At 47.5% G+C, this 13,618-nt stretch overlaps 1 protein-coding gene across 1 annotated transcript; it reads right to left on the bottom strand.

Moving 5' to 3' along the window:
- Nucleotides 1-1,952: 1,952 nt before the first annotated feature.
- LOC144135218 (homeobox protein goosecoid-like) lies at nt 1,953-2,697 on the bottom strand. The gene is made up of 2 exons (XM_077667958.1): nt 2,495-2,697; nt 1,953-2,378 (listed from the first exon to the last, which is right to left on the bottom strand). Exons 1-2 carry the CDS (start codon nt 2,687-2,689, stop codon nt 2,136-2,138), a joined length of 438 nt encoding a protein of 145 aa, XP_077524084.1. The 5' UTR covers nt 2,690-2,697; the 3' UTR covers nt 1,953-2,135.
- Between the last annotated feature and the right edge of the window lie 10,921 nt (nt 2,698-13,618).

The following is a 13,618-nucleotide window of genomic DNA, read 5'->3' as shown; positions in this document are numbered from 1 at the left end:
ATAGCCCCCCTCCGAACAGAATTTCTGGCTATGCCACTGATGCCCAGATCTTCTTATCGCGTCAGCGTAGGAAAGTAATAACAATTATTTAATATATTTCACTTAATTGTATCAATGCCTATTGCGTGCTTTTACCTGGAATTTATACCACAGTTTTCTAGTACGCATTTGCTCGCCTGCTTTCTTTTTTCTGCTAGACTTTCGAAATTGAGGCCGGCACTCAGTACAGTGTACTACATTTTTACTTCATTCGTTGCGAATTCGACGTCTTCATAAAATATTTTCACCATCGCGCCAAAAAGTCGCTGCATATATAACTGCACAGTCTTCATGCTACACCAAGTATTATACATGTATACGCTTGAATGCAATGACTTGCACCATGTCGATGATGCTAAACAATTCGTCGATATGATAAACTGTGCATTCATAGACCATGAATGCTGTACCGGATTCTGAGGCTCGTGTTTGGTACACCCCCGTCAACAGATTAGCTCCGTGTACACCTCATCGGTCCTCCTAACTTTGCTGTGCCCAATTACCATTCAGTACTTGACGGCTCCCCGAAGAGCAGAGCGCTAGGCTCACTGCACAAGGTTCTTGCTTTAAATGTTGCCCGGTTCAGTTTTCATTGGAGGCAAGCTTGAATCCAGAGGCTCATAGCACCGTTCGCTGCGGTACTTGTCTTAACGAAGACTTGGCTAATTGCTCTGAAGCTGTTGAGAGTTCGCGGTCGAAGGTTAACTGAAAACAGTGCAGGACGTGACTGCCAAGTGTGCTGCAAAGGGGTAGCGAGATTCCGTTCTCGTAGAGGAGGAGGTTGTCCACTCAGTGATCCTTTGTAGCGTGGTTGCCCCTGTAGGGTTACTCGGCCTCGTCAAGCTGTTCCAGCAGCTTTTAGTCGTGGGACCTTTCCAGGATGTTTTCTGGGCAAATAAAGAAATGGAATGAAAAATAACTAGCATAGCCTTACTGTTTTTCGAAGTTGCTTGCCACAATCCTACGCCCGGTTATAGTAACACCGACACATCTTTTTTTTCTTTTTGTTAGCCAACAACGTGCTAAACGCTCTCGTGTCAATATTTTCGACTTGATTTCTTAAGAGCTATACAAAAAAAATCCAGAGTCATAGTTTGGAATATTGATTATCTACGAAATCGTTTAGCACGGCGTCCAGCTATTCTGGATTGAGATGAACTTCAGTGAAGGCCCTCACGGAGGAATATTTTTCCCGAGAGAAAATACTCCTGTCGTATGCAGGCTTGTGCGCCTCGCTAAATAGGCGGCCAAGCGAGGAACAGCGAGGGCTTTCGTGTTTCGTCGTTGAATTGGTCGTCGCTGGACTGGTTTTTGAGCGCCCAATTCACCACCACCACCAACATAGCAGAAACACTGTCGTAACACTTGCGGTTCCTAATTTACCCCTGCATACGAGGTGGACTTAGGGTTGCTTTTCTGCACGCGCCTCACAGAACTGAGAGCGGAATATCTACGAAGAACAATGGACCTTAGTTCCTTAAGCGTGTTTGATAATGCTAGTTTAATTACGACGTCTCTCTCCAGCGAGCAGTATCGCGTCGCCATGGTGCCGGATTCAGGCAGCCAGAGCTGCATCTCTGTCTCATCTGTGTCACAGTGTCATAATATGGCGACTGCGAGCCCAGGCGTCCAGTCGGACATGACGGAGCACACATCCCAAGATCAGATGTGCCACGACAAGAACGTGCACGATGACGATCGAGTTTATTGAAAACAAGTGCAGTGGCTTGCACTATGCCCGCAACTGAGCCCGCTCCTGGAGGTCGTCATTGGCGAGCGTTGGGCTGTTGTCGAGGAAGCCTCTCACAAGGCGGTGCATGACTGACCACCGTACGCCTTTGACCTGGTTCCTCTTTCGAAGCCCCTTTTTGACACATAATCCTTGCACTATGGCTAGCTCCGCTGGATCTTTCGATTTTGTCAACGACCGCGATGCGGCGGAGAAGATCCTTGCGGAGCCGATTAGATTGTGTCGCCAAGAATGCTCGGTTTATCGGATAGCCCCGTTCCACGTGAGAGAACGGTGGGCGAGGAAGTTTGAGCCTGAAGAGCCCGAACTGTCTCTCGGGGGTTTTCGTCCTTCGGCGCCGTTCGCGTCACGTTGGGCGGGGCGGCGCAGCGGAGCGGCCTCCCTCATTCTGCGACGCGTGGAGGCGCAGGAGACACGACGCCCCCGCCACCCTCTGGTCCTGCATGCCAACCAGCGTCGGGCCGACGTCAGCGCCGCAGCACGACAGCAGGCCCAGCACCGACGATGAGGACACCGAGGAGGGCTGTCTCCGGGGCAGTTGCTGCTGCTGCTGTTTTCGCCACTTGGCCCGGCGGTTCTTGAACCACACCTGCAACGGGCGGGCCTGAGCTCTGGGTGCGTGAGGAGGAGGAATACCGGGAAGGAGAGGACGAGGGAGAAAGCGTAGGAGAGGGGCGGAGGAGGGACTGTCAGCGACAGGCGCACCTCGACTCGTTCCTCGCGCAGGTGGACGCGCAGGGCGAGCTGCTCGCGCAGCGCCACGTCCGGGTAGTGGGTGCGCGCGAACGCCGCCTCCAGATGCGCCAGCTGCTGCTCGGTGAAGATGGTCCGGTGGCGGCGCTGCCGAGGCCTCCGCGGCGGATGCTGCTGCTCCCCTACCGCCGCCGAGTCGAGGACCATCGAGGAGCGGCGCGGCGGCTCTTGCTGCTCCTGCGGCGCCGGCAGCGCCGCCGCCTCTGCAGCCGAGCCTGCGGAGAAGAAGCAGCAGCAGGAGTGGGGCGCCGCTTTTCATATGAAAATGGCAGCGGCGCGTGCGCCCGGCAGCTGCGGAAATCGAATCTGCGGCATTTTCTGGCCGCCGCCTCCGTCGCTGCCGCGCCGCCCTTTAGCCGCGCAAATCCGCGCCCCGGCTAATCCGCGCGGGAAGCCCGCGAGCTGAGCTGAGAAAGCCACAAAGCGCGCGCGCGCTCGCTTTCCCGCTAAATCTGCTTACAAAATCTTGCGCGGATTCCCCGGGGCTGCCGCTGGTGCTGAGACCCCATCGCGGTCCAAGCCCCCCCCCCCCCCCCCTCCATTCCCCGCAGGACCGATCCGGAGGCCGCTTTAGGTCCCCCCACTTTTGCGACTTCGATCCGCGTTTGTAAATCCGCTCTGTGGCCGTGCACGCTTCTTGGCGCTTAGAATGTGGCTGCCGAAGCGGATGGCGACAGAGGGCTGAATGGTGCCATGGTTTCGGCCAGCGTTTAAACCGAAAATCCCGCGCGAAGTTGGTGTCGCCTCAGGGTAGGCACATCGAGGGGCAAGAACAGGCGTACTGCGGTGGACGTCGAAATGACGCGTCGGCTCTCTGTTTGGATCCGTCGCAGTGGCTCAGTGGGTGTGGCGTTATTCGGCTTTTGAGCACTAGCTATAGCAGGGTCGATTCTTGTGGCGGTGACCGTGTTTTTATGCGGGTGGTGCGGCGGAAAAAGTTTTTAGCAGATTGCTGTGGGGACCGCCAATGGCTGCGATTCGTATTGGCTTGCGTAACAAGGTCCTTGGTAGACGTTGTTTATTAAGGACTTAAGTTTGGTTCGTTCCTATGAAATGGCGCCACAATTCGTGTGGTAACGCCGTGGCTTGTATGTAGTCATCATAATCATTAGTCCACTTGCGTCCTCAGCAGGGCAAATTCCTCTCGCATGTCCCTCCAATTAACCCTCTCGTCCGCCAACCGCGAAAACCTTATTTCCGCAAACTTACTAATCTCATCCTAGGGATGAGATTAGTAAGTAGGAATCCACTCCGCTATAAGGGGATCGAGCGTCAGCTGTCGGTTCTTTGCATTAGATGACCTTTTATTCCTCATTTCATCTTAGTTTCAGCTAGGCTGTAATTACCTCGTAATGGTTTCCTGACCCATTCTGCTCTCGTTTTCCTTCCTATAACTCGCGGCATCATTCACGAGCTTTGGAAGCATTCGATACCACTTCAAATACCTCGCTGCCAGTCGTAAACTGTTGGTTCTCAGCTGCTCAGACTTTTATTAATTATTAATTGGTTTTTTGGGGAAAGGAAATGGCGCAGTATCTGTCTCATATATCGTTGGACACCTGAACCGCGCCGTAAGGGAAGGGATAAAGGAGGGAGTGAAATAAGAAAGGAAGAAAGAGGTGCCGTTGTGGAGGGCTCCGGAATAATTTCGACCACCTGGGGATCTTGAACGTGCACTGACATCGCACAGCACACGGGCGCCTTAGCGTTTTGCCTCCATAAAAACGCAGCCGCTGCGGTCGGGTTTGAACCCGGGAACTCCGGATCTGTAGTCGAGCGCCCGAACCACTGAGCCACCGCGCCGGGTCAACTTCTCAAACTTCTGAACATCATTTTAGTTTTCTTGATATCAATTCTTCTTCCCTTCTCTGTATAACACTTTAGGTCAGATGTTATCGCGAAGCCGTGGAGGAGTTATTCGCTCACGAAAGACATTTAGGGCCTCAGCGCTTGAGAAGAAAATGTAAAGATACGAGTTCTGTTTTGTGACAAAATATTTCAGTGAAGTGAATGCTCTTGCAAATCTAAGCCGAGTTAGATACCCCTTCAATGTGCCTTTGAGGTAGTAATAAATAAATAAATAAATAAAGTTCATGGTGGTCATGGGGGCACCAACAAGTTCATGTGGACGTCAACTATACCTGTAAGAACGTTCATGGAGGTCTGTCCACCAGAGCAGGAGATGGTTTATTTTTGGGTGCGTAATTTCAAACGTCGCGGGACATGCACTCGATATGAAACAGTGACGCCACAGTGACAAAACAGCACTGCGACACAACAGCATATGAAGAGATAACACACGTTAAAACAACTCCCAGAACCGGTTTTATACACTGTAGTAATCATCTCGTACACCGCCATTCAGTTTTCCTGCTGTGCGGTTCTGCGCGGTTTTAAACGCGGCTTAATCCGATTGTTACACCCTGGGCTAAAACCTCTTGAGAATCGAGTAAACCCAATTCCTACCCAAAAATAAGTCATGAAGAAAGCGTAACTTGTCGGTGTGCAAAGTTGAATGCACCATACGCAAACTGACGGACGTCGTGTGCTTTCTTTAGAGCAGCGTTTTAAGCTAGCTGAATGAAATTTTAAACTGATTTTAATGATTTTTGTTAACACCGGTATGGCTTAGTCTGAGGATGAGCTCGAACAGTAGGTCTTAAAGAAGCGGGAAGTGAAGACACAGGCAATGGCAAGACCTTTCACTGGAATAATAGCATAGAATTAGCGCTCCTCACGATATAACGATGTCCTGCTCCCAGACTGTTGGGCATTCTAAATCATTCCTGAGGTGTTACGTTTTTTCGTAATATACAAAGAGCTCTAGGCCTAGCAGAGACGCGGAAGGGCTGCTTCGGGATGGTGATGCAAGCGACACAATAGCTGTGAGCACGCACGCACGCACAAAGTATCTGACGTGGAGAGCACTTTCTTGGTGTAAGCAGCAATTTGTACACTGTTCAGGAAAGTAGGGAGCGCTAATAGACACTGGTCCTGAAAAGCAAAATGCGTTAATAGTCAACTTGCCGCTGTGGATCAGAGGTCAGGGCACTCGGCTACTGAGCCGGAGCTCCCGGGTTCGAACCCGACCGCGGTGGCCGCGTTTCGATGGAGGCAAAACGCTAAGGCGCCCGTGTGCTGTGCGATGTCAGTGCACGTTAAAGATCCCCAGGTGGTCGAAATTATTCCGGAACCCTCCACTATGGCACCTATTTCTTGCTTTATTCTTTCACTCCCTCCTTTATCCCTTCCCTTACGGCGTGGTTCGGGTGTCCACCGAGATATGTGAGAGTTACTGCGCCATTTACTTGCCTCAGAAACCAATTAATAATTCATTGTGTGCAATCATGGAGATTGCGGTGCTTCACGGAAGCAAGTAAGTAAAAAGTGAAAAGCAGTCTTCTGCAGAGGTGGGCAAATGCCTTCATTTTTACTTTTCCTCCATCACCCTCACTTTTGAATCCATGGCCCTCCCTCACACTCACCCTCATTTTGAAAAGTTGTCCGGCCCTTCATCGCCCTCATCCTCACTTCGAAAAATTTGTTGGCCCTCCCTCGCCCTCACCCTCACTAACAGTCATTTTAAAATTCGAGTTATATTTTCTCTTCCTTTCTTCTTTCACTCCCTCCTTTACCCTTCCCTTACGGCGCGGTTCAGGTGTCCAACGATATACGAGACAGATACTGCGCTATTTCCTTTCCCCCCAAAAAAACAATTATTATTATATTTTCTAGTCTGCAACTTCTGGCGATATTACTGAGTAATAAACATATAAGACAAGCCCTCACGGCTGTATTGGACGAGAGGCTAGATGCTTATACTGTTGTGTATGTGCAGGTAAGTGTGTGTGAGCTGTTTGAGCTAATACGTGAGACAAAACCGAGACAGTTACGAGTGTAGCCTTGAAATATCACTCTGGCTTTACTTCTGGTACGCACTGCATGCATACATGTGCCCTGCACTTATAACATTTCATTGTTATATATATTTATTTTGCTTATACTGCAATCCCCACTGGGGATTTTAGCAGGGTGGCATACAGATAAGAAAACACAACGTAATAACACAGGCAATGAGCACAAGAACAAAGTAGAATAATGTAGCTTGAAATTTTTGAAAAATAAGCATACACAACAGATTTTTAAACAATACAGGAAAGAAATATCGACATAGATGATTTTGAAACGTGGTCTTTGGTTAAGAGATTCCATTCAATTACTGTTCGTGGAAAGGAAGCATATTTAAAACGGTTGTTACGCGTGGTAAATGACGTTACTGTGTGGCTGTGTGTTTGCCTAGTGGCGTGAACAGATTAAAATGAAATTGTTCTCGTGAGATCTGCCTCATAGTGGCCGTTAATAAATTGAAAGAGGAGTGTTAGTCGTGGCACACGGTTTCTTCGCGTTATTGGGGGCAAGTCCGCTTTAGTTAACAGTTCTGTGACTGACGTACGTCGAAATCTATTATAAATGAAGCGTTGCACCATTTCTATCTTAGTTTAAGTTTTAGTGAAAGTCTCCCAAATAACGCGTGCATAGTCTAGTAGCGGCACAATTACATTTTTGTGTGCGAGCATTCGGACAGAAGGAGTAGGAAGTCTCAAAACTCTCCTCAGAAAGAACAACTTGCGCTTAACATTAGCCATTATGTAGTCAATGTGCTTAGTTCAAGTCAAGTCATCAGTGATCAAGAGTCCGAGATACTTATAATGTATCTCGAGAAAAGTTTCGATATGATGAATATTTAGGTCTTATCTGAAGCGGTGTCTCAGTAGTGAGCAGTACAGCTTTGAGTGTTAATTGATCCGCTAACAAAAAAGAGGTCGAGCATTGATTGAGAATTGCCCTGAAATATGGTATTTTCTTCTACAATTTACAATAAGTCGAAGGCAAAAGCAATGTTCAACATAGCTTCACGTTGAGGGTCATGCTTTTTAACAGAAAAACTTAACCTTCACTCTGACTGGTTATATATATATATATATATATATATATATATATATATATATATATATATATATATATATATATATATATATATATATATATATATATATATATATACATATATATATATCCACCAGTATCCACAAGTATCAAAAAGTATCCACAAGAAACGGCACCATGTAACGTCACGAGCCGACGAGTCATGCGACGATGATGATGACGTAACATAATTAATCAATGCTAATTAATATAATTGTGTAATGCTAATACTAATTGCTATTATTAGTGAAGGCATCATATGAGTGTGGCGTCATATCAGGTCAGGTGACGGCGCTGTAATACGACATCACACCTACTCACGTGACAACGATGTAATTTCTCGTCATACCAGGCCTCCATTCACCCACTTCCACCCCCATTTCAAGATCCATATGGATCCCACATTACTATACATGCACGCATGACGAAGAGTGCCCACAACCCGGTCCACATTAATGACGTTCGGATTGTCCAGCAGGTAAATGCGCCAGTTCTCATGTATGACATACTGCAAAGGTCATGCAACGACACATGCCTTTGTCTTTCGAGATGATGGCGATGATGATGATGCTATTAGTGTATCCTTATGAGCCCGGGGAACTATGATATACCGCTACCAAATTAAAAGTTGCCAGAATATTGATTAAATATTGTACATCACCCAGCAACCGAAGACAATTACTGTGCGGGAAAACAGGAATACCTGCAGCTAATAATTAAGGATGATGATGTTGATGTTCCTGGGAGGTCAAGACCCTCCCTCGTTTCAGCTACTACCCTCCAGGTGGCGGTGGTAACGGTTTGGAAATCCTGGGAAATCTCCAGTGACTCGATGATCCAGCGGCATTTTGAAAGAAAGGGCTAGATTACGTCTTCGAACACAGTGCCAACTATTAAAATCACACGGGTCAAAACAACTGGACTAGAGTGGGCAGCGTGAACCGCTCTCTCTGTCAAGAGCACCATGGCTCTCCGCTCAAAGTTCCCCACAGTGAAATCTTTATCCGAGCCCCCCCCCCCCCCCCCCCCCCCCCCCCCCCAAACCTTGAGGGCGAAGAAAAGCGCCTAAGCACTCATACGCCTCAACAGAACTCTGGGTATTATTTCGTCAACCAGTCTGAGACAAGCTGCTTTAAGGCAATCACTTGTTTTCCTTCAAAACTGAACTAATCAATGGTACGCCAGCATCCTCGACTTTTTTACCCACGAACACCGCGCAGCATTCTGCGAAGCCGTTTAAGATGAACGATGGGTCTCTGCAAAATAGTTAAAGGAAAAGATAACGTGTAGTGCCTGGTCGTCTGCAAGGCAGGCCGCCAATTAACTAACTGAGCCCATACGAGAAAAGAAAAAAAAGAGAATGATTAGAAGCATACAAACAAAAATGGCACACTAAAAACAGAAGCGAACAACAGTGCGCCCCATTAAACGTCATATTAGAAGGTTTGCAACAGCGACTCAGCAGCACAGCGCGAGCATGTAATCAGTTCAATTCGCACATCTTCATTAAAAAAAAGAAAAAGGAATCAGCTACCACTTCACCATACATCCATTACAGTTTTGCCTTTTTTTCGCCTCTCTAACAATGCTATATGCTGGTGCGTTCGCCTCGTGTTGCGGTGTTTCGGCATAATAAGCGAATTTCCGAGAAGGAACAAGGAACCGGAGACCAAAAGAGAGGTTATTCGGAAGGATAAAAAAGTGAAATTATATTTTTTCATCTGCTTGCATTATGAAACTGGAATATACAGAATTAGTGTGAGATTCGAAAGGGGAAGTCACCGATCAAAAGCTTCGACGGTGTTATACAGCTTTTTCTGGCTTCGTGCTTTTTTAATCAAGTCAGCAGGTGTCCTTGTTAGGAATCGCCTGAATCACATTTTCTCGCCTGTGCCGACTACTCCAGTTTCTGTTAAGTCAGCTTGTAATGTACAGCAGGATACCCTTTATTCGACTGCAAGGCAAGAGCCATGACGTCAGCGCCGGCAACGAGCATAAACACGAGCAGACTTGCTTTGCGCCATCCGCGCTGCGACGAATTTATTACGTGCTTGTTGGACTGAACTTATTTGTTTGCGGCTTCAAACAAAGCTAGCGTGGGTCAACGTGAGTGAAGTGGTTTGCGCGCTCCCGGGAGTTTGAGCCGACCGGCAGGCAGCTACGGGTGCTACGCCAACGGGGAAGGGGGGGGGGGGGGGGCAGTGACCTGTTGTGACAGCAGCACTCTTTACAGGAAGGCCAGAGGGGTGCGTCTTCCTGTAAGCTCGGGCTGAACGGACATTATGACGCAGCACCGAAAGCTAAGGGGGAACTGTGGCATCCGGTTGTCCAAACAGGGGAAACCGAACACCAAGCGTCATTCCATGAACACTGCGGTGATGGGCTGCAACTCCGCTTCGGAAGCGACACTCGTCGGAGTAAGACGTGACAACTGCTTTCGACCTCAAAATTTCGACCTCAATGAATGACGACCTCACTCAAACTGAAACTCACGCGTGAGATTGAGGCCTGATTTGCTGACCTCACTCACAAAATTTCGAGCCGTCGCAGACCTCGCCTCAACCTCACCTCACGACGTGAAGTTGAGGTCGACCTCATGAGGTCGAAACCTCATGAGGTTGCCCACCTCTGCTAAGCGATCCTTCGTCAGAAGAGAATAAAAGTATTACTGCGGACCTGGGCAAGTCCGGTTTTTCCGGCTATCCGACTTTCCGTTATGTATACACCTGGGGAGGTGGTATATGTGAGTAAAGTGGTTGGTGGGTGGGATATTTCGAGCGTGGTGTTGTCTCTTCTTTCAGGTCCGCAGTTGTGGCTGATTGTTATGCCGGGACAAGAAAGATGAAGTAAAGATCGGAGGAGCGGGGAGAAGAAGACAAGGAATAGACATTAAAGGCTGGGCATTCGAGCGGTTCGGTTTGTAAATAATTTAGTTAATGTAAATATAAGATATTTTCATTCTTATAAATGTCATGCTTAAAGAAATCTGTGACGACGGCGTAGTGATCTGAAGTAGCGGCCGGCGGAACTGATTTTTTAGTGCCGCCGCGAATTCGACTCCCGCTCACCCAGCTTTAAATTTTTTTTATTTAATTCTTTAGTGTCTTCTCCCGGTGCGGTGCCTGCTTTCAGCTGCAGTGAGGCTCTTATGCAGTCGCTTAAAATAAAACATTATTGAGGCCACTTGAAAATGAAACGGCTCGCTAAAATGCAGCATTTGGGCTGAATAATAGTAATCACTAACTCCCGGAGTCTGCAGTGAACGATTCCTGTGGTTGCCGTTTTAGTGCTCTATTGCTTCCAATCCGCCGAAAAGTGGTTGTCTGTCTGTACGAAGCCTGCTTCTAGCATGTGGGCCACATTGGTAACGTGACGTTGTGACGTCATAACAAACTGCCCATCGGATTGTGAGCCCACCGTGGCAGTTCAGTTTAATGGACTAGTCGCGAGAGATTCCTCAGGAACAACATAGGTCTCACAAGCCCCACCGATGGCAGCACCTGCCGTCGCAGGGCAGTTGCGCGTAGCTTAACAGCTGCACCTCTGCGCCTGGAGCGGAATCAGGACTCCCAGGTGTCTGTGAATGTAGAGAATGATCAATTCTACCGCAGTGCAATTCTAAAATGATGCAATAACACGCAAACTTACATCATATGACATATCAACCGAAGTAAGCATGTTCAGGCCAAGCAACAGCATAGAAAGTCAAGATAAACCATGCGAAACAGAACTAGCGGTCTAAAAGGACTAACTAACGGACTAACGAAACAGGACTAGCGCACGATAATTCATTTTCAGATCATTTTATTTCCTTGCAGTTGACAGTGGAAGACGAGGCAAAAGGCATGGAGCCTGACAAGGCCTCGTCTCCCATCTAGAGTTCGGAGCAGGCAAAACTTCAATACATTTGCAGGGATTTCTCCTGATGAAACAGTGTACACATAGACAAAATATAAAGCACATATGAACACAGAATGCTGGCTGGCTGTCGACTAACGCAAGTTTTGAAGAGAATAAAGGATTCGCAGTGAGACAAAACACATCAGCAGATCCGCGGCAGCAAACTGGCGAGAGAAAGAAACCGTGGTTCAGAAGGATAACATGTTGACGGATAACATGTTGACAGAAACATGAAAAAAAAAACTTTTTTTTGCAAGACTGGTGATTTTCATGGGCGTATGAGTGCACCTATATACATAAGATGTCTTCAGTGATCATTAGGAATGCTTTGTACTGTAATTTTAAGGGCTTAAATGGTAGCGTAATATCAATGTAGGACTCATGATGGTTAAATAAATTTGTTGCTTGATAATCAACATCCTGTCTCCCGTAATTTGTTCTCACTTTTCTTGTTTTATGTGTATGGGTTCAAAAGCTATAGTGTGGTGATATATCTGTAAATCTAGTGTAAAGCCTTTTTTTATGAATTAATTGCATCAGTTTAGAGTAATACACCTTGTTGGCCGGTAATATATCATGTCTTATGAAGAGTTGCTTGGTTGGTAGGTAACGTATTCTACCTTTATAATTCTCAAATAGACGTAGAACGCGTTTTTTGCAGTACGAGCAGCCTGTCCTAATTTCCTTTCGTCGTAGTGCCCCACACTAATATTGCGTAAAGTAGCTGTGAGTAAAATAACGTATAATATGAAGTCTTTCAGCCAGAGGGAGGTAAGTGGAGATATACGGCTCATACAGCACACAGCACGGGAAAGATCAGTTAGAATGTGATTAATATGTGAAGTCCAGGATAGATCTTCACTGAACCAGACACCTAGAAATTTCTGTAAATGTACTACCTGCTCAATATTTTCCATTCTGAATTTAAGTGTGAGGCTTTCTTTAGTAACTTTGTTTACTGGTTTGAAAAGTATAAGCTTTGTTTCACGCGTATTTAGTTGCAGACTATTGTCCTCGAGCCAAATAGATAGCTGAGACAGGTAAAGATAATCTGCTTTTTCTAGGAATTTCGCAAAAGCATTTTTTGCGCTGCAGCCAATTCCGTGAATCGTCAATGAGCTGAAATCGGACTTCGTCCCTGTAAAGAAGGCCTAAAACTTGGGAATTCAACAGCCTTACTAGGTATAATTTCTACGTGTCTTACTCTACACTCTTGATCATCCGACAGACTCGGGGCTGATTATGAAAATATTGACTGCGGTACCATGGTTCCCGCTAGACTGGCGGCCACCCGGCCAGTGGCCCCTTGTTAGCGCACTATACAGGGTGTTTCACCGAATACTTAACACAATTAAAAAAGGTTTTTGAGTTAGAACAGCGCTTTTTTTTGCGGTGTAGTACATCACTGCGACGGATAAGGTGTGCTGCACCCGCTTTTCGTGTTCGCCTCGTGTACCTCCAGAGTGTAGAAACAACGTCTTCCTCGGGATCTTCCCACTAAGAAGTAGAGCTTTAATACAGGAATTCATAACGGCGGCACAGACAAAAGCGTTAGCCTGGAGTACGGCTCGAGCCACCACCCTCGCCCTCAAACAGTGAATTCTGCCCTCCCTCACCTCATCATGTCTGCCTTCCCTCGCCCTCACCCCACCATGTCTTTCCTCCCTCACCCTCGTCCTCACGTATTTTCATCCACCCATCTTCCCTCACCTCACCGAGTGAAATCCTCATGAGGTGGAGGTGAGGACGCCCTCATGAGGGTTCGCTCTCGTGAGGATGCCCATCTCTGGTCTTCTGTAACAAGCGGTGACGTACGTGACAGCGTTATTTTCTTGTGTTTTTCGGCTTGTATTTTTTGCCTGGTTTGTGTTTATGAGGGTCTAACGTCCCAGAGCGACTCAGCTAGGCTATGAGGGACGCCGCGACACAACTCAATAACGAAGCGGCCAATGCCCCTCAAGGCAGTCCCTTCAGCTAATGGCGTCGGCCGATTCTCGCCCCTTGACCGAACCCCTTGGATCTGGCAGCGTGAAATCGCAGGGGGTGGCCGATGAAAGGATTCACCGAGGAATCATGAATACCGGTCGACGCCATTGGCTGCCGTTTCGTTCTTGAGTTGTGTCCGACTATAGTGCGTGAGCTGGCCACGTGGCTGTCATCTGTGTCGCCGTGAAGAAACGCGGAGCCCTG

Source organism: Amblyomma americanum, chromosome 5 (assembly GCF_052857255.1).
Source record: "Amblyomma americanum isolate KBUSLIRL-KWMA chromosome 5, ASM5285725v1, whole genome shotgun sequence".
NCBI lineage: Eukaryota > Metazoa > Arthropoda > Arachnida > Ixodida > Ixodidae > Amblyomma > Amblyomma americanum.
This window is presented reverse-complemented; position numbering and strand designations above follow the sequence as displayed.